Source organism: Zonotrichia albicollis, chromosome 5 (genome assembly GCF_047830755.1).
Source record: "Zonotrichia albicollis isolate bZonAlb1 chromosome 5, bZonAlb1.hap1, whole genome shotgun sequence".
NCBI classification, from domain to species: Eukaryota; Metazoa; Chordata; class Aves; order Passeriformes; family Passerellidae; genus Zonotrichia; species Zonotrichia albicollis.
In genome coordinates, this window is record NC_133823.1 from 65,408,746 (window position 1) to 65,427,379 (window position 18,634).

General features: G+C 46.3%; 2 protein-coding genes across 4 annotated transcripts; one reads left to right on the plus strand and one right to left on the minus strand.

The window, feature by feature from the left end:
- Window positions 1–269: 269 nt before the first annotated feature.
- On the plus strand, window positions 270–18,530 carry NUDT9 (nudix hydrolase 9). Of its 3 annotated transcripts, none has more exons than XM_074541980.1 (8): window positions 270–550; window positions 13,356–13,592; window positions 14,622–14,717; window positions 15,213–15,299; window positions 16,218–16,329; window positions 16,497–16,643; window positions 16,892–16,976; window positions 17,927–18,530. In XM_074541980.1, the coding sequence occupies exons 2-8, from the start codon at window positions 13,399–13,401 to the stop codon at window positions 18,100–18,102; spliced, it is 897 nt and encodes a 298-aa protein (XP_074398081.1). In that variant the 5' UTR covers window positions 270–550; window positions 13,356–13,398; the 3' UTR covers window positions 18,103–18,530. The 3 variants fall into 3 exon arrangements, with proteins under 3 accessions (XP_074398081.1, XP_074398079.1, XP_074398080.1); XM_074541978.1 differs by lacking the exon at window positions 270–550 and adding an exon at window positions 12,429–12,750; XM_074541979.1 differs by lacking the exon at window positions 270–550 and adding an exon at window positions 12,757–12,922.
- Window positions 546–11,953, minus strand: LOC102070769 (estradiol 17-beta-dehydrogenase 11). Its single transcript, XM_074541983.1, has 7 exons — window positions 11,646–11,953; window positions 9,747–9,854; window positions 7,763–7,894; window positions 7,028–7,134; window positions 2,607–2,744; window positions 2,229–2,345; window positions 546–1,276 (listed from the first exon to the last, which is right to left on the minus strand). Exons 1-7 carry the CDS (start codon window positions 11,853–11,855, stop codon window positions 1,189–1,191), a joined length of 900 nt encoding a protein of 299 aa, XP_074398084.1. The 5' UTR covers window positions 11,856–11,953; the 3' UTR covers window positions 546–1,188.
- Window positions 18,531–18,634: the final 104 nt, after the last annotated feature.

The window sequence follows — 18,634 nt, forward strand, 5'->3', positions numbered from 1 at the left end:
CTGAAGAAAAAGAACCTTGGTTTACAGAACAGCTTGAAAGGCTCAGGTGAACAGGACAGATTCCAACTGTGCCGAAGGTGGCAGCACATTCAGGCCTGCCTGGGATGGCTGTGGGCCAGCAGTGCCTGCAGCAGGAATTGCACAAGTGGGTGCACAGATCCTCTGTGCTCTGGAGGGGTCTTTGACCCATGTGCCAGCAGCTGCTGCTCTCTTGGACCCCAGGCCAAAGACCTTCAGAGATTTCACTTCCTGTGCCAACAGGGCAGGCCCCTGGCTTGTGATGAGGAGCTGTGTGAAGGCTCATCTGGAGCCTCCCCCTGCACCCCCTGCCCTGGCACCACCTTTAAGCCCTGGCCCCTGCATGGGTTTCACTGCCTGGCCCTGTACCTCACTGGTCCTGATGTGGCTTCCCTGTGTGCCTTGGGACTGCCTCATCCCTGCAGCCTGGGCTGGTGTTTGGCAGACTCTGGCTGATCCTTTCAGCACTGCGGCATGTGCTCCACTGGTACTGCACCTGGATACCACTTCCATTGCTGAGAGTCACCTTTGGGTAAGAAAAATGTATTTATTTGCAATATGGAGTTTTGGTGGTGCTAATGCATAATTGATAAATGTTGTAATTAGGCATTACATTACAAATAAGGCTGTATTATTTCAGTAATACAAATAATTAATTCAATAATGCTCATTATAAATGCACACAAAACTCTAAGTGTTCATTAGAGCACATTTTTAAAATTTAAAATTATTAAGTGAGATGAAGCAGGCCACCCACCTCCTCTATAAATTGCTTCTTGCAAGATGCTTTTGCTCAGGGATGAGTCCAGATTAACATGTTCTCAGGCAATCCCTTTGCACTCAACTAAGGTGCTGTGTTGTCCCAAACATGGGCTTTGTGGGCATCCTGCCTGCCCCAGCACAATGAGACAAAGGTGATGGGATATACATTCAAAGCAGCCCTTCTAGAGCTGCATCACTGCTTTGCTATTATGCAGCCTGCTATTATTACACCCTATTATGCAGCTGTGCTCCAGCTGCAGGTGTGGGATAAGCCCTTAGGTGTGCCTGGGAATGGTGGCCTGGAAGCACCTGCCTGAGCTCTGTTTGGAATTCAGGCAGCTGAACTACACTAAGCACACGTTCCCTTTTCACTGGTGCCTCTGGGAAATGAGAATCAATTCTTTCTTTTCACCGTGTGCTTCTCTGCCCAATGACTGCATCAAACTTTGGAGTGGTCATCTTCTTCAGAACATTCAGGGCGCGCTCTGGAAACACCCTGGAAGAGACAGTAACATGAAATTAAAAGTGGGATAGAAACTTAAATGATGGGAAAAAGTATCACTGCAGGTGAGGGAAGAGCTGGTCTGGCAGCAGAATGCATCACACATATGAACTGAGACTATGTGTTAAACTGGGCATTACTTCCATAGCTCCCACCAATCTCTGACTAATTAAGTCCATTCTTGGCCTTTTAGGACAGTTCCAATGCCAGGTATCTGTGGGCAGTATGTGAACTGCAGTATTGCTGCAGGATCCAGGAAGTTTTAATATTGTACAGATGTAGTTAAGTATTACATGTCATGCTCTGAAAAGCAGTAGGCCTGTGGAAGGACGAGATTTTAGAACTGAGGTGCAGTTTTCACTCCTAAGATTCCTCCTTTTAAAGAGCTTTGTCTCTTTATTTCCCTGTCCTAAATTATGATCAAAAAAGTAAAGTTATTCAAAGTGCTTTGACAGCATCAGTTTTGACTTGCCTATGCTTCTGCAGACTTGCACTTTCAACAAGCAGTTCTTGGAGTTGCAAAAGGATTTAAAATACTTTTACCACTGTCTGGTGTTCGGTTTAGCAAACAAGAAACTACCAAGTGTTTCATGAGATACTATAGGATTTAACAGAGAATCTAACTTAGTTGTTAGGATGGAAATTCCAGATTTGGAACTGGAGCTCTGGTAAAAACACCTCCTCAAAAGAGCAGCTGCATTGCATTATTAAGTTGTGTGGGAGGATAAATCTTGCTTTACATACAGAGAGCAGTACAGTCCTTTAGAAGCAATGTTCTCAGCCTCTGTGCCCTCAGTGCTGACATAAAGAAACAAACACTACTAAGCAGCAGGTCCTCAGCTCTTTCTGGAACTTCTGCTGACTCAGAGGTTACAAGTTTGAACCTTGTATACTCAGGTAGTATTGTTGTTTCCACATCCATTGTTTAATTTTGCTTTGTACTTACATTTCAGAAAGCAAAGCAATGTTTAGCTGTGGTGGAACGAAAACCATTTTCTGGTTGGTCACTATTCCTTCCATCAAAGCCTGTACGACTTCTTCAATCTCCAAAATCTTTCCAAGCCTACACAGGAAAGCAAACAAATAAGAGCTGCAGTGATAAAAAGGAGTGGTACCAGGTGATCTAGGAGGCTTCACAAATGTACAAACTCAAGTAATTCAAATGCAACAATTAAATGGGTTAAAGGACATTGCAGATTTTCTTTAGTTAATGATACAAACTGTTGCTATACAGCCAGCTGGAACAGAGGCCTAAAGCTGGGGATAATATGCACTGCCTTCATGCAAAGAAGGAAAGACAGGAATGCAGGGTATTGAGAGTTACCTGGTACTGGGGTTTTTGACAAATCCAGTGTTTATAAAACCAGGAGAAAGGCACGTTGTTTTGATTCCATCCTTTCCAAGGGCAGAGAGCTCCTCTGTCAGAGCTTTATGAAATCCAACTGCAGCAAACTTGCTTGAGCTGCAGAAAGGGGGAAAGTACAAATGAGAAGGCAGAAATCCTATTTCCATCTTTCTACCACTGCAAATGGCCTAAACCATCATCTGCCTCTTAGTTGTTCAGGTGCTGTTTAAGGTAATGGCTAGGGGAAGGGTGAGGGCTGGTGCACCTCTTCTCTACCTTGTTTCCTAACCCATACCCCTTATTTTCACTATGTGCTCTCTATCCCTCTACCCCTCTTTCTGCTCCTTGCTATGTGGAGACAAAACGCTCCAAACAATAAAATCCATCTGAGAGACAGGGCAGGGACTATTCTAACTGTGCCTGTGTGTAGTGGTGGATTAGATATTGAAACTTGTGGATTAATTGTGCAATGCACAGCAGGTATCTCAAAAAAGGGCACTTTAGCTGCAAACAGACAGACAAATGTTAGGAATTCCTAGAAAACTGCAAATGAAGTGCATCAATCCATGGACATCTTGTTCTTTCACATGAGAAAAAATTCCTAAAAGGAATGCAGCCTGAATCTCTAGAATTAGGAAAGATGAGCAGGGTAGAAATGGAGATTAACCCACTACTGTTTATTGTACCACACAGGAGCATCTTGTAACAATTTTGTGTGACTTTTGAAATAGAGAAGCATTATGCAAGCAGAACCGAGGAACAACCTGCTGTGGAAATAGGTATGGGCCTGAGGTTTGAATCAGCTCCAAAATAGGAAAACCACAGAATCAGTTTATTGACTGCTATGGATTTGGCAGCATAATCCCAGTAAAATCCCTGGCTGAAGAGTTCCCACATTGCTGACAGTGAGCGACTCTCTAAGAAGGAGTATTTCCGGGAAAAGATTGTTCTAAGAAGGAGTGTTCCCAGGGAAGACTGCTGCAGCTGGAACTGCCATTATGGAAGGCTGGATGTGATGCAGGATGGCAACACACAGTCTAATGGATTTTTGGTGCCTGCACTGTGATTTTCCTGACACCTTTCAAGTAGAAAAGCAATTTGATGTCATGATGGCAGAAGGTCGGGGGGAAGGTCAGCACGGAGGACCTCATGGTGGGAGGCTGTTATAGAGCACCCAGCCAGGACAAACAGGCAGATGAGGTGCTCTGCAAGCAGCTGGCAGAAGCCTCATGGTTTCCAGCCCTTCAACTTGCCAAATGTCTGCTGGAAATACAACACAGCAGAGAGGAAGCAGCCTAGGAGGTTCCTGGAATGTTTGGAAGACAAACTCCTAACATAGCTAGTAAGAGGACCTACTGGAAGAGGTACCCTGGTAGACCTGTTGTTTGTGAACAAAGGACTTGTTGATGTGGTGGTTGGTGGCAGTCTTGGGCAAAGGGACCATGAAATGTCAGAGTTTCCAATAGTGGGTGAAGTCAAGAGGGGCACCAGAACTTCCACCTTGGATTCTGGTGGGCAGATCTTGGCCTTGTTTAGGACACTGATTGACAGAGTCAGTCCTGAAGGGTAAAGGGGTCCAGGAAGGCTGGATACACTTTAAAAAGAAATTGTGAAATATTCAAGAGCAGCCCATCTCCATATAGTTGAAAGACAAGTGGTCAGGGAAAAAAGACCAGCCTGGTTAAACAGAGAACTTAGGCTGGAACTCAGGGGTAAAAAAACCAATGTATTCTTTCCAGATGGAGGGTCAGATAACTTGGGAGGACTATAAAGATGTTGTGAGGTCACGTCGGGAGAAGATCAGAAGGACCAAAGCCCAACTAGAACTTGGCCTTGGAGGCAACAAAAAAGTTTTCTATAAATACAGCAAAAGGAGGGTCAAGGAATGTGTCCATCATTTGTTGAATGCAGAAGGTAGTGTAACGACAGCGGATGAGGAAAAGGCAGAGGAACTTCATACATTCTTTGTCTCAGTCTTTAATATTGTCCAGTTGTCCCTCAGGATTCTCAGCTCCCAGAGCTGGGAGTTAGTGACAGAGAGCTGAGGGAAGGGCTCATAACCCAGGAGGAGATGGTTAGTGGTCTGCTGTGCCAACTCGATACTCAAAAATCTATGACCTTTGATGGGATCCATGCCAGAGTAATGAGGGAACTGTTGAAAGAACTTGCCAAACCACTTTCAATCACCTACCAGCAGTCCTAATTAACTGGACAAGTTTCATCTGTCTGGCAGTTAGCAAATGTAACACCCATCTACAAAAAAGGTTGGAAGGATTATCCAGAGAATTGCAGGCCTGTAAGCTTAACCTTGATTGTGGGCAAGGTTATGGAAGAGATCATCCTGAGTACCATTACAAGGCACACACAGGACAACCAGGGGATCAAGCCCAGCCAACATGGATTTTTGAAAGCAAGGCCCTGCTTGACCAACCTGATCTCCTTGTATGACAAAGTGGCCCACCTAGTAGATGAGGGGAAGGCTGTGGATGTCTGTCCAGGGTCTATCTAGACTTCAGTAAAGTGTTTGACACCATCTGCCACAGCATCCTCCTAGAAAAACTGAGTGCTTGCAGCTTGGGTGGGTGGACTCTTCAATGGGTAAAAATCTGGCAGGATGGCTGGGCGCAGAGTGCTGTGGAGAATGGAGATAAATCCATCAGGCAGTTGGTCACCAGTGGTGTCCCCAGGGCTCCACCTGGGGCTGGTCCTGTTTAACATCTTTGTGGATGGTCTGGACATGGGGATCAAGTGCACCCTCAGTAATTGTGCAGAAGACACTGAGCTGATGTGCTCAGGGGATGGAAGGCTCTGCTGGAGACCTGGACAGCCTTCATCAGTGGGCTGAGGACACAGCTGCAGGAAGCTCAAGAAGGTGAAGTGTCAGGTTCTGCACCTGAGCCATGCAGTGATAGAGGCTGGGTGAGGAATGGCTGGGGACAGAAAGGGACACCTGGGGTGCTGGCTGACAGCAGCTGAACCTGAGCCAGCGTGCCCATGTGGCCAAGAGGGCTGACGGCACCCTGGCCTGGATCAGCCAGCAGGACAGAGAAGTGGCTGTTCCCCTGAACTGGGCACTGGTGAGGCCACACCTCGAGTGCTGTGTCCAGTTCTGGGCCTCTCACTTCAAAAAGGACATTGAGGAGCTGCAGAGTGTCCAGGGAAGAGAGACAAGGCTCATGAAGGGTCTGTAAAACATGTCTTAAGGGAATAGCTGAGGGAGGCTGGGTTTGTTTAGTCAGGAGAAGAGTAGCCTCATGGCTGTCTACAACTCCCTGAAAGAGGGTTGGATGGAGGTGGGGTCAGTCTCTTCTGCCATGCCCACAGTAAGAGGAATAGAGGAAATGGCCTTAAACTAAGACAGGCGAAATTCAGAGGAGATATTAGAAAAAAATCTTCTCACTATTAGGGTGATCAGGCATTGGAATAGGTCCCTCAGTCACCATCCTGCAGATGTTTAAGAGGCATTTGGATCTGGCACTGGGTTGTAGCATCCCATGAACTCTCTCCTCTCAGTCAATCCCCAAGTCCTCTGCCCTGGCAACAGTGGTGAGTAACTACCACAGAGTAATCCTCCTGCTGGGAAAAGACATACTCCCACATGGACTTCCCCTGGTTTCACCTTTCCCTGTCCCCTCACTGGCTTGCTACCACTGGTGGCCACCCCCCCTCCTCTAGAGACCAATCCCCTTTGCCCTGCCTTTAGCTCTGCCCCCCACTCCTTTCCCTTCTTAAGCTGCTGGTGGAGAAAGAGCGTGTGGTTGTGCTCTCTCACTGGGTCCCCTCTCATACTCTGCTGGAAAAAACCTTGCAAAAAAGAGCCTTTCTTGCCTCTCACTGCGCCAGCTGTGGTGAGTGTTGTGTAGGGATCTGACTGCATTGCCTGAACATTAACCCAACCAGCTTTTCTACAGGAGAGGTTTGTTGGGAACTGATAATAGGCAGCAGCACCCAGAGTTCAACACATGCATTTTTACTGGATGATGTGGTTTAGGGGTTACAGTGGCAGTATTGCCTGGGTGGTTGGACTGGATGATCTCAAAGGTCTCTTCCAACCCTGATGATTCTATGATACTATTTTACACTCTACAGTCAATGCCACAATGGTAAAAAGATCAAAAGCTCTTCAGTAAGGGTTTACTTCACAACACTACAAGAAATCACAGAATAAATACATTCTAGAGAAGGAGAAGGGAAGAAGATACCTTTTTTACTAAGCAAAAGTCTGCATTGGTGGGGAGAGAAAACAGGAGAGTCTTTCATTAGTTGATGAGTTACATGACTATTCTTTCATACAGACATTGCTCATGATTCAGTCAGAGCTAATTACTTGGTACTTCCTGATGGAAAAGATACAATTAAAATTTTTAAAAACTAAGCAAGCTGATTTCAAAATAACTTACCAATATGCCACCATGAAAGGAGTCACAAAATGACCTGCTGCTGAAGCCACGGTGACAATGTGCCCATAGTTGTTGTTCATCATGACTGGCAGGAAAGCTCTCGTGGTCTTGGAAGTCATTTAAACCAAGAAGCAAAATGCAGGGGACAGGAAGGAGGAAAAGAACATGGTTTTCTTAGGCATACTGACTCTCAGTGTTATTCCCCAGGTGGCCAAAGCTATCCCTAAAGCTTTGAGCTGCACAGCACCTCAGATTCCAGAGCCACAGGGATACCTGCTCTCTGACCAGTGGTGCAGCTGGCAACCTGCTCTCCAAAGGCTGCAGCAGTTGGCCATAAACAGGAAATGGTTTTTACAGCTTTCCTTTGCTGCTTTTAAGGTTCCAGGTGTCAGCAGAAATGCTGGCAGGGTCTCATCCCCAGCACTCACAATAAACCACTTGTCAGTCTGTGGCTTCTCTTTTCTTCTGCCACAAACAAGTCCTGCTGAAGCCCTGCCACCCTGTCAGCCCCATGACACTCTGACAGAGGCCTTCTGTGCGTGCTGCAGGTGAAGCTGTCACCAGCCAGCTCACATCAGCAAGAAGCCATTCCAGTTTCCCAGCACACAGCCTGCTTGGGTGCCCTGTGCTGTAACAGTTCATTTGGCAATTTCACTGCTAATCATGGTTGGCCTAAATATGCATCCTCATTGACACTCCCAAACAACTGTATATAGAGATGGTAGTGGCCCTTACCCACATGTGGCCCAGAATGTTGACTTCAAACATCCTTTCTATCTGGTGGTCCTGAGTCGAGAGAAAGTCGGCAGCTGTAATCACACCAACATTGTTCACCAGGACAGTCACATCCCCAATATCCTTCTTCACCTTTTAGAGAGAAAACAAAAGCCCGAAATTGTGGCTGTCACTCAGGAGGGGAGAAAAAAAAAGTAAAGGTGTGGAAGATGAACCATAGTTAAATTCTTAACATTGCATCTTCAAGGGAGAGGGAGATCATGCCACATTTCCAGATGTGGCAAGAACTTTGCACAGTAGAGCAGTAGAGCCATGGGATCTGGTTTAGATCTGATTGTTCCCCATTCATTAATGTCAGTATTTATTGTGTTCCATGAACTGTGCACAGTTTGGACCGTGTAGTCACAATTGGTGTGGGAAATGGATTTGTAGAGAGTTCTCAGGGCCTGACAGAAGGTGCTCACAGTCTGCATCTGTATGCAAACCGAGACAAGAATTGCTGACTTAGAAACGCCTTGTAATAGGACAGATATTGTTTAGAGAGAAATGGAGCTAGAAAAAAGCTGCAAAAGATGGCCTTGCAAATAAGACTAGATACTTTGGAGAAATGGAACTATGACTCATGCATTGTATTGGGACCCACGAGGGGTAGTTTCAGATGACTGACTTTAAGGCATGTACAGCATGGCATGGCAGAAAGCTGATAGGTCAAGAAAGGCTTATAGTGTATTGTAATTAGGAAATAGTTGGCTTCTGATTGTGATGGTGTGAATTATAACATCTGTATTGTCTCACCCTTCTCATAAGGAAATAAAAAATGGAATAAATTTTTAAAAATGCCTCTCAGTTGCCCCATCTGTGGGTCAGGAAAAGAGTATTGTCCAACACTTGGGACCACAGAGGTACAGACTGTTTTGAGGCAGCTGGAGCACAGCCATTCCAATAAAATGTTTCATATGTTCTCAGTGCTATGTTCCTTCAGAGGCTGCAACCCTAGAGAGCAAACTTGGCAAGAGGATGTGCTATGCTGGAGCCTCCCAAATAGGATGAGACTGGCTGTGATCTTGGAAATGCTACAGCTGTCTGTGTCCAGAGAGCAGCGAGGAATGGAGAGCTTCCAGAGGCTTGCAGGATTTGTGTGCAACACGAATTCTCTAGTTTTCCTGCTATACTCTGGAAATCAAGCATGGTTGGGAAAGCCTTTGGCCCTGCCCCTGCTGCCCTGTGGCAGCAGCTCTCTGGCCCAGGGAGCAACAAATAACTTTCCCAAGCCTTTCTGGGGAAGACTGTGAGAAGATGAGAGAAAAGAATGAGAAACAATTCCTATCTTCACTTGCTGGACGTGGTATTGTGAACATGTGGAATGTGTTACTGAGATTTGTTTACCAAAGGGTGGTGCCTTAATTAGCCAGTAGTGATTGTGTTTGGATTGGAGTGTCATAGACATCTTTTATGAAAAATCCTTCCCTTAGGATTTTTCCTCCTGAAAAGCTGAGAGGCCTCAGGAACAAAATATAAACATTGATTATCTGCTTTTGTGGAATGCAACTGGTGGATCTTTGATTGGTCCATGTTGGTTGTTTCTAATTAATGGCCAATCACATCCCAGCTGGCTTGGACAGAGAGTCCAAGACGAAGTCTTTGTTATCATTCTTTCTTTTGCTATTCTTAGCTAGCCTTCTGATGAAATCCTTTCTTCTATTATTTTAATATAGTTTTAATGTAATATATATCATAAAATAATGAATCAAGCCTTCTGAAACATAAAGTCATATCCTCCTCTCTTCCCTCATCCAAAAACCCCTGTGAACACCATCACACTGGAAGACAAATTAGGTCTAAATATATCATAACTGTCTATAAAAGCAATGGGTTTTTAATGATTATAATAATATAACAAAGAGATTGATCAGCCTTCTGTGAATCATGGAGTCAATGCTAATTATTACCCCGCTGGGGGCCTGTCGCAAGGAGACTGCCCCACCTTGTCTGCAGCGCTGTAGATCTCCTCCCGTTTGCTGCAGTCCACCACGAAGGTTTGAACAGTGGCTCCCAGCTTCTGGCATTCTGCTGCCGTCTCCTCAACGCCGTGCTGGAAGAGGCAAAGAGAAAGACACCGTGCACAGCTGTCCCCTCAGCACGGCTGAGCAGCAGAGGCTGAAGATGTTCCTGGATTGAGCAACCACTGCCCAGCCCCTGAACAGTGCCTAGCCACCCAAGGAAAGAGCTGTAGATGGTTTTGCTGAGAGGACAGGCATTGCAGCCTTAAATTTAGGATCTGCATGTAGTGACAGCCAGAAATGTAGGGTGGCAACAAGAGTGATTTGGCTTGGTAAGGCAGACAGAGCAAGGCTTCAGATAAGGGGGGACAGGCTGCCTATCACAGTACAGCAGACAGCACTGTGAGTGTAAACAGCTTGTAAAATACAGGCCTGGCTGACACCCTGAGATACAGAAACTGCCTCTATGTGTTTCTGTATTTACATGCTGGGTGTGAGAAAAGAGGTGCCTTCCACAGTTCACAATGTACAAAAATTTTAATTTCTGAATGACCTTTGATACACACAGGTCAGAAGCTCCCTGAAGTCATTACATCAACTTGTTAAGCCAGAGCAGAAATGACTTTTTGTATCCCTATTCCCAGGTGCCAGAAGGCCATGCCAGTGGAACCCGTGAAGTGAAAAGCTCTAGGTCATAAATAGCCTGGGTCAGCAGTGCCTCTGTTGGGTGACTGGGCAGCTGTCCTCAACACCAGCTGCTGTTTAATGCTGAGAGCCCCCAAGAAGGAGCCCTTGTCAAGGCACTTGGATTGGAGGAGCATACTCCTAAATCCTCTGGAATCCACAGCCTCCCTTGATACTGTGTTTCAGTTCGTGCTGACACCCACGCTTACAATCTACTTCCCAGCTCTAAAGCCAGGTGTCGCTCGCTACTAAATTTATACCTAGATCTTCCCATTCCATCCAGTGAACATGGACATTTTTCTGTTTCATTGCAGCCCTGCATGCACTGCAGCAGTGCCATGCCTCCTTCCAGCCCTCCAAAGTCTGGTCTTAGGCATAATGGGAACCATTAACAGACACTGAAAATGTTCAACACTATCTTCCCTGTTTATCCATCCTCTAACTCAGCTTGGCTCAGGTTTGATGCATTTTTGTTTGTGGAGGGCTAAGTTCTGTTTTGCAGCTCATGACGAACTCCTTTGCTGACCCAGCGTGTCAGAAACAGAAAGGCCAGCCTCTCACCCACCCTGCTGCACCTACACCCAGCACATGGCCTGGATTCCTTCAGAATGCTACGCTGCATGTTTGTATCTGCCCATCTTCCACTTGCCACGGTTTTTCCATTCCATTCAAATAATCTGAAATAGAGAGCTTGGGCCGGTGTAAACATTTAGAGAGATGCCACCTACGCGTGCAGCTGCCCAGAGGGCAGCCGGGCTCACTTACAGCCCGGCACAGGGATGCTGCTGGTGAGAGTGCAGGGAAAACACATCTCCCAGCATTGCACACGAAACACCCGAGGCTACAGAGAGAACAAGTGAAGGCAGACCTGCTGCTCTTTGCAAACAGCCTTCTGGTATCAGCGGGCTTTCTCTGCCAGCCCAGGCAGCAGCTCCACCAGCAGCTTCCCGAGCACTCCTTTCCCTGTCGCAGGGGCTCTGCCGGCTGTTGCCTGCTCCCTCCCGAGTAGCACCGAGTGACCGTGGGACCAGAGCCCCACATGCTCTGCTACAAGCGGGGCCAAATCCTCTCCTGGCGCTCAGCATCCCAGCCGGAGGAGCCGAGGGGAGCCGATGGGAGCGGGCTGGAAGGGGCTGGGCCCCTAAATGCCCCGCGGACTCGGAGGTCACACGGAGTGAGGACATGAGTGTGTCCATTACCTTGTTGATGTCCCACAGGACCAGCCTGCTCTGGCGCTTGGCGAATTCCAAGGCGGTCGCTCGCCCGACGCCATGGCCAGCGCCCGTGATGAGCACCAGCTCCCCGGCGAGAGACTTTCTTCTCACAGGCACGAACAGCTTCACAAAAGCCTCCAGGTAGGAATAGAGAAGCGTGGCCAGGAACAGGAGAAGCTCCAGAAACAGATTCATTGTTCTCCTGGAGCTCTTTTGAGGACCGAACTGCGCTGGAGCCGGCAGCGCCGCCCGCCCCACAGCCTGCCGAGGCCACGCCCCGGGGTTCGGCGCCCAATCAGAGCGTGGCTGAGCGCGGGGGCGTGTCCGTGGGCGGTGCAAGGCCGTGGGGGCCCGGCTGCGCAGGGCTGGGTGCGCCCCGAACCGCGCTGTCGGTTCCTCTTCCGGGTTCCACAGGGGAGGGACAATAACATGGGAAATGGATACTCGTACCTTGGGATAAGGTAGCTGATTAAAGTAAAAGATATAAAAGAGAAAAAGTTATTTTCTACTTCCCCGCGGGAAGCAGGGCTTCCGCACGCACATCGGTCGCTCCGGAAGGCAAACACTGTAAATAACGAATGCCCTCCATTCCCTTCATTATGTTTTATGTCTGAGGTTTGGGTCAGCTGGCCTGGTTGTGTTCCCGTCCAGGAACTTGCTCACTGATATGGCTGGGAATGCTGGGGACACAGCAGGGATGCTGCGGGAGCGCTGCCGGCTGTGTCACCAACCCTCTCCTGAGTGCCCGTGCCCGTCCTTGGGCACGGAGCTCCACCCCAGCCAGAGCCGGCACCGGGCGCTGCCCCTGAGGCCGCTCCCGCCAATGCGGGGCCAGCTTGTACAAGCGCGGGGCGGCACGAAGCGGGACCAAGGGGCGGGATCAAGAAGCGGCGTCCTGCGGCGAGCTGCCTCGCATCGCAGGCCCAGCGCCCCGGCCCCGGGGCTGAGGCGGAGGCGGGATCGCTGGCGGTGCGGGCGCGGCGGGGCCGATGCCACTGCCGGCCGGAGCTCTGCCTCGGGTGGTGGTCGTGCTCTCGTTCTCCGTCCTGCTGAGGGCCCGGGGCGCTGCTCAGCGCCGCCCCGCCCACAGGTACGGCGGGCTGTGGCGGTGGCCGTGGGAGCCCGGATCGCGTCCCGGTGTCGCTGCCCACGGTCGGCGGCCCGTTCCGCCGGGAGCAGCCGCTCATGGCTCGGCCGAGATCCCGGGGCTGCCGCTTGGCCGGAGTGTGCGGTGTCCCGCAGGGTGTCCCTTTGGGGGAAAGGCAAGCGGAGCTGTCCCTTAAAGTGATGTCATTATTGGAGAGTACAAGAGCGGGTTTGCCCTTTCCCACGTCTCTGTTAAAGGTTTTTGTTGTGAAATTCAGGCATTTCGTGAGTTGAATATTAGAGGAATTTCTTCTAATTTCATTAGACGTTGGAATGGGCTGCGCAGGGAGGTGGTGGAATCACCATCCCCAGAGGTGTTCAAGGAAAGACTGGATGTGGTGCTTGTACCATGGTCGTGTCACCAGTACCATGGTCGAGGTGACACGACGGTATTTGTTCATAGTTTGGCTGTAGTGATCTCAAAGGCCTTTTCCAACCTAATTGATTCTGTGGAGCTGAGTCTATTCCACTTGCTGTATTGTACTTTAAAGATTAAAGAGCATGTTAAAATGTAATGAATGAGATGTTATTTTTATTTTTTTCTTTTAGTAATTTATCTGCAAGCTGTTGGTCCCGTCTTCATCCTGCAAACATGTTCAACAACTACAATGTGAAGTTCCACCACAGAAAAGCTCTCACCTCCCCATATCCAGGATCACACATTGAGCGTAGCCAAGTTCCTGAAGATAAAGTGGGCTGGCTGACTGAGTGGGAAGATTATAATCCTGTGGAGTACACTGCAAAGTCTGTTTTGGCCAGACCCAATTGGGCAGACCCCCAAATCAAGTGAGTAGAAATGGTGGCTCTTTTCCCCTGAGAACCTGAAAGCAGGAAATAATCATGAATTGAGTTAACATGATCATCTTAAGTGATGTGTGATTCTACAGTGATGTGTGAAAATTAAGATTAAGGAAAGCGGTATTTAGAGAATGAGTACTTTAGATTGTTGTGAAGGTCTTTCTTTGATGCATGATTTTACTGAGCTGATGATTGAGATTGGAATAATGGACAGCTATTGATGCTGTGCACATGTTTCTCTGTGTTGTGAGCCAAATAAAAAATTAATTCTCCTTAAGAATTTGGAAGAACATTTTAGTGATACACTTGTTTGTTTATTTATGGTTGGGATGCAACATGAAAAAAGAAAGTGTAATTGTAGTTTTTGAAGGGAGTGCTCTGATTCGGGAAATGTGAAAGGTTATGACACACAGATTGTTTTTGTGATTGTGTAACAATGTGGGTGTCAGTTCTTCTGTCCTGAGTAACAAGGGATAAGACAAGAGGAAATAGCCTCATGTTGTGCCAGGGGAGGTTAAGATTGGATATTATGAAAAATTTCATCGCCAAGAAGTTTATCAGGCCCTGGAACAGGTTGCCTAGGGAACTGATGGAATCACTTTCCCTGAGGCATTTAAAAGATATTTGGATGTGGCACACGGGGTTTAGTAGTGGGCTTGGCAGTGCTGCATTGAACTTGGTGATTTTAGGTGTCTTTTCCAACCAAAATGATTCTGTGATTCTACACCTCTAATCTTAACAAAAATACTTTTGAAACACTGTCTAAGTGAAGATTGAGAGAGATGCAATATTAAATACTTTAGTTCTTCACTTTTGCCTGCAGAACTAAATACAGAGGGTCTGTGATCAGAAAAGCTTAGGACTTCATAGCCTTCTTTAGAAAAGGGAGGGCCTGCAACTCCAGTTCTAGTAAAAACTGCTCATCCACACACAAAAGGGTGCTGCTGGTCTGATGGATGGCATACAAGCTTTTGTGTTTTGTAATTTGTCTCTGTTAAATTCTTATTTGCCGCACAGCGATGAAGGTTTTTCTCCCAAGTTCAATGAGAGAGATGGAGAAGTGGAGAGGAAGAGTCTGAATGGCTTGTATGTGGTCGAAAACGGGAGACCCCGGTGAGTGTGGGGTTTTTGTTTGTATATTCATTTCAGTGGTGCTGTTTCAGTGCTCTTACAGGTCTGTCAGTTCCAATACATGGTACCTACTAGGACAGAGCCAAGAGAGAAAAACGGAATCTAGTTTGAAGAATCTGAATTGGTGAATGAGAAAAATGTGTTGTGTCTTTCGCCCTTTAGAGCATGTATGTGCTTTAACACAAAATATGTGTTGCTCTCCTTCCCTTTTTTGTTATTTCATCTTGATGCGTGTTTTTTTGAGTTTGTTTTGGTTGGGTTTTTTTGTTTGGTTTTTCTTTTTTTTTGTAGAATGTTTTGAATGTGGGGAAATAAACACATTTAACGTGTTAAGGGTTTGGAAATTTAGCAGAAAATAAACTTCCTTTTGTTTCAGCTGGTCCTCAGAGATCAGAGGAGCTGGGTGTGGCTGGGCTTAATTTCCAGTTGGAGCCAGTTCAGGACTACATGAGTCATGTACTGTGGCATTTGTTTCAGCAATCCAGTGGGAAGGACTGGCCTCACCGGCCGAGGATTGTTAGGGCGCTGGGGACCAAACCATGCTGCTGATCCTGTTGTTACCAGGTAAGGGGCAGGTAACTGCAAGGTACCCTGTGCTAGAGAAAAAAACCCATGCATTTTGCTTCTTTTCTGCTTCTCTGGGCTGGATATTACTTTTCATGGGCCTTTTCTCTGTTTGTTTTCTGTTTGTAAGCCCATTCTGCTTTTGTTAATGTAAGAAACACTAACTTGACTTAGTCTATGACAGGAGGAGGTAAGATTAGGATGCTCTTTTTTTGTCACTGTATGCTTTGTTTGTGTGCTTTTCCAGCAGGATGTGTGTGTACATGCTAACCATTTTACACAAAGTATTCAGAAAAGATTGTGTGGTTAATAGAAGTGAGAGAGTGCCATGCCAAAGACAGAAACATTGTGGAAAGTCATCCTGATGCATTTCACTTCTTCCCTGTTCCTGAAGGATGCCAATGCTGCTGAATTGCTTCGTTGAAAGTGAATGCTGGAATTATTTATTTATTTATTTGTTTATTTTAATTTATTTTAATTTATTTAATTTTTGTTTTAGACAGCTTTTTGCTCTGCCTATTGGTAGTTCTTAGTTGTTTACTGAAGGCGATGGTGGCTGCTTTTGGCTTTGTCCTGGTGCTGCTGCAGCTTGTGTGACCATTCTGTTCCAGCAGAAACATTCTCATCCTCTTAGTATGAATTATCACAAGTGCAGCTTGGAGAGCTTTCAGAGGAGCTGCTGCCACCAGCCTGGCTGCAGAAACATGCCTCATGGGCATTTTCTGCCCTTTTGACTGAGGAAAACCCTCATTGTTCTGTCCTTGGTTGCGATCCTGCTGGATGGCATTTGTTGGTTGCCTCAGCTGTTCATTCTCTGCTTTGTTTATCCCCACGCAGGTTGCAGTGCCTTGCTCTTCCTCTCTCAGGCCCAGGTGTCGGGAAGCAGCAAAACATATTCTTGTTTATCATTTTCTGCAGGTGGAAAAGGGATGGAAGTGGCAATAAAGTTGCTCATCCAGTTTCTGGCAAGAACATCTTGCAGTTTGTAGCCATCAAGAGGAGAGACTGTGGGGAGTGGGCCATTCCAGGGGTAAGACAAAGCTTCAGAGGCAGCTGGCATTTCCCTGCTGGTGAAGCCATGAGACAGATATGGCACATGTGTGATGCAAATGGATGTAATATACTAAGAGCTAGGAGTTAAAATGTGTAGAGTCTGAGGTATAGCATTGTTTTGTTTGTTTGTTTCCCCCATCCAAGGGGATGGTGGACCCAGGGGAAAAGATCACTGCTACTCTGAAGAGAGAATTTGAGGAGGAGGCCTTGAATTCCCTGCAGAAATCCCCTGAGGAGAAAGCAAAATTGGAGAAGCAGCTCCAGAAGCTGTTCAGCCAGGAACACTTTGTGGTGAGCTCTGTGTCTCTTGTGGTAGCCTTTTGAGCTGTGCATGTAACTCATAGCTGTATAAAACCTGAAGAAGTGCAGTGAAATGAAAATATGTTGTGATGCTCATCTTCTTGGAGTGTAGGAAATTGAAGGGACTGTCGAAAACTCTGTAAGGGCAAATGTCTCAGAAGGAAAGAAAAAAAGTATGACTGATTACACCTTGTTTGTTTTGACACTGAGCTGGTTCTGGTTTGTTCGAGCCCTTATAGGTGTACAGAGGATATGTGGATGACCCTCGTAACACTGATAATGCCTGGATGGAGACAGAGGCTGTGAACTATCATGATGAAACAGGTAAATATCTCCAGGCACGCTCTTAGTTGCCTTTTACTCCATGTGTTGGTTTGAAATTGGGGCTGTTGTTGAGCTGAGAATGGCAGTGAAATCAGGGGAGCAAGAAAGTCAGGTGTAAAATATGGGACTAGATTCTTAAATTGGCCTGTTACCTTGGACTCCCATTTTTCACCTGTAAGATAAATCAATCTACCTAGATGTTTCTGATGTGTTCAAGCCAGAGACTTCATGCAATGACATTTCCACTGAATTTGGGATAGTGGGTGCCAGTTGTGAAGTTTCACATGTCACTGGTCCTAGATTTATTTGTCCCCCGAAGTAGTGGAGATAGTGCATCTGTTGGCCTCTGTTTCCAATACAGAAGAGAAAAGCATTTCCTTGGTTGTTGTTTATGAAGTCCTGAGATCCTTTTTAAAAACAGAGTGAAAACTTGGATAAAAAAAGCAATTCAGAAGCAAAGGAATCCCCTTTTAAAAACTAGTAATTTTTATTTTGGGGCCTTCAGTAAAATTTTAATTTTTTTTTCATAAGTATATATAGGTTTCAGAATTCAGTTTGTCCTGCAGAATAGTATGTGAGAAAAGGAGCAGTCAAATATTAAGCAAACAAGCAAAAATCCAGGCAGATGTATTGGCTAAACTTGGGGTAATAAGTACATGTTGTCATGATGGTTTCCAGTAACTTTTCATGCTGCTGGTGATATCCTAGGAACGATGACAGGGTGTTAAGACCATTCCTGCCATTCAGATTTGCCTTAAAAAAATGCAAGTCTGAAAAAGGTTTCTGGCAGAGATTCAGTGAGAGATTGAGTTGTTTTTTCTCTGAGAAACCTTTGAAGGTTCCTGCCTGTGAAGGAGCATTGTGGAAAGTCAGAACTAATATGATGTGAGAGGAGAAAAAGCAGGAAGAAAAGGTGCAATAGCATGTTCTAACTCTCGTTTTGTGAACAGGTGAGACAATGGATAACTTGCCTTTGGAAGCAGGTGATGATGCTGGAGTGGTGAGGTGGGTTGACATCAGTGAGAAACTTGAGCTGTATGCGAGTCACAGCTACTTCATCAAGCTGGTGACTGAGAAACAGGGAGCCCACTGGAGTGAGGATCCTGGCTCTGAGTGCCACGAGTGATGGAAACTGGGAACTGACAGACTCTGAAAGGAGAATATGTTTTCCAGCCTTGAAACAGATGTCCTTGTCATCCTCAGTGAAAATTCTGTGAAATTCTCCTTGAAACCAGGAGAAACACTGGACAGTGATAAACAGAGGCTTTTTCAGAGACTTCAGATTGCTTCTTTTGATTTCTTAGCTAGTGTGAAATGAGAAGAATGTGGAGCTCTTGCTTTGCTTTCTTAGCTTCATTATTTGCAGCTGTTTCATAATGTCTGCAGATCTGCATGGCAGCCCTGGCATTCTAACTGGTGGTAGTTCACAGGCTCTTTATTTTTGCACTGATTCCTTTCCAGGAATATGAATCCCTAAGGAATGAGAGACTTGTAGGATAACCTGAATAATGACTTAAGTGCTGCATAATAAAGTGAAATTTCTTTTCTGAGTCATTTTGCTTAACATATCTTTGCAGGGATTTTGTACTTTGAGTGATTAGTTTTCACATTCAATTACTTTTTAGTTTACAGTGTGGCTGGGATTCACATGAATGCGT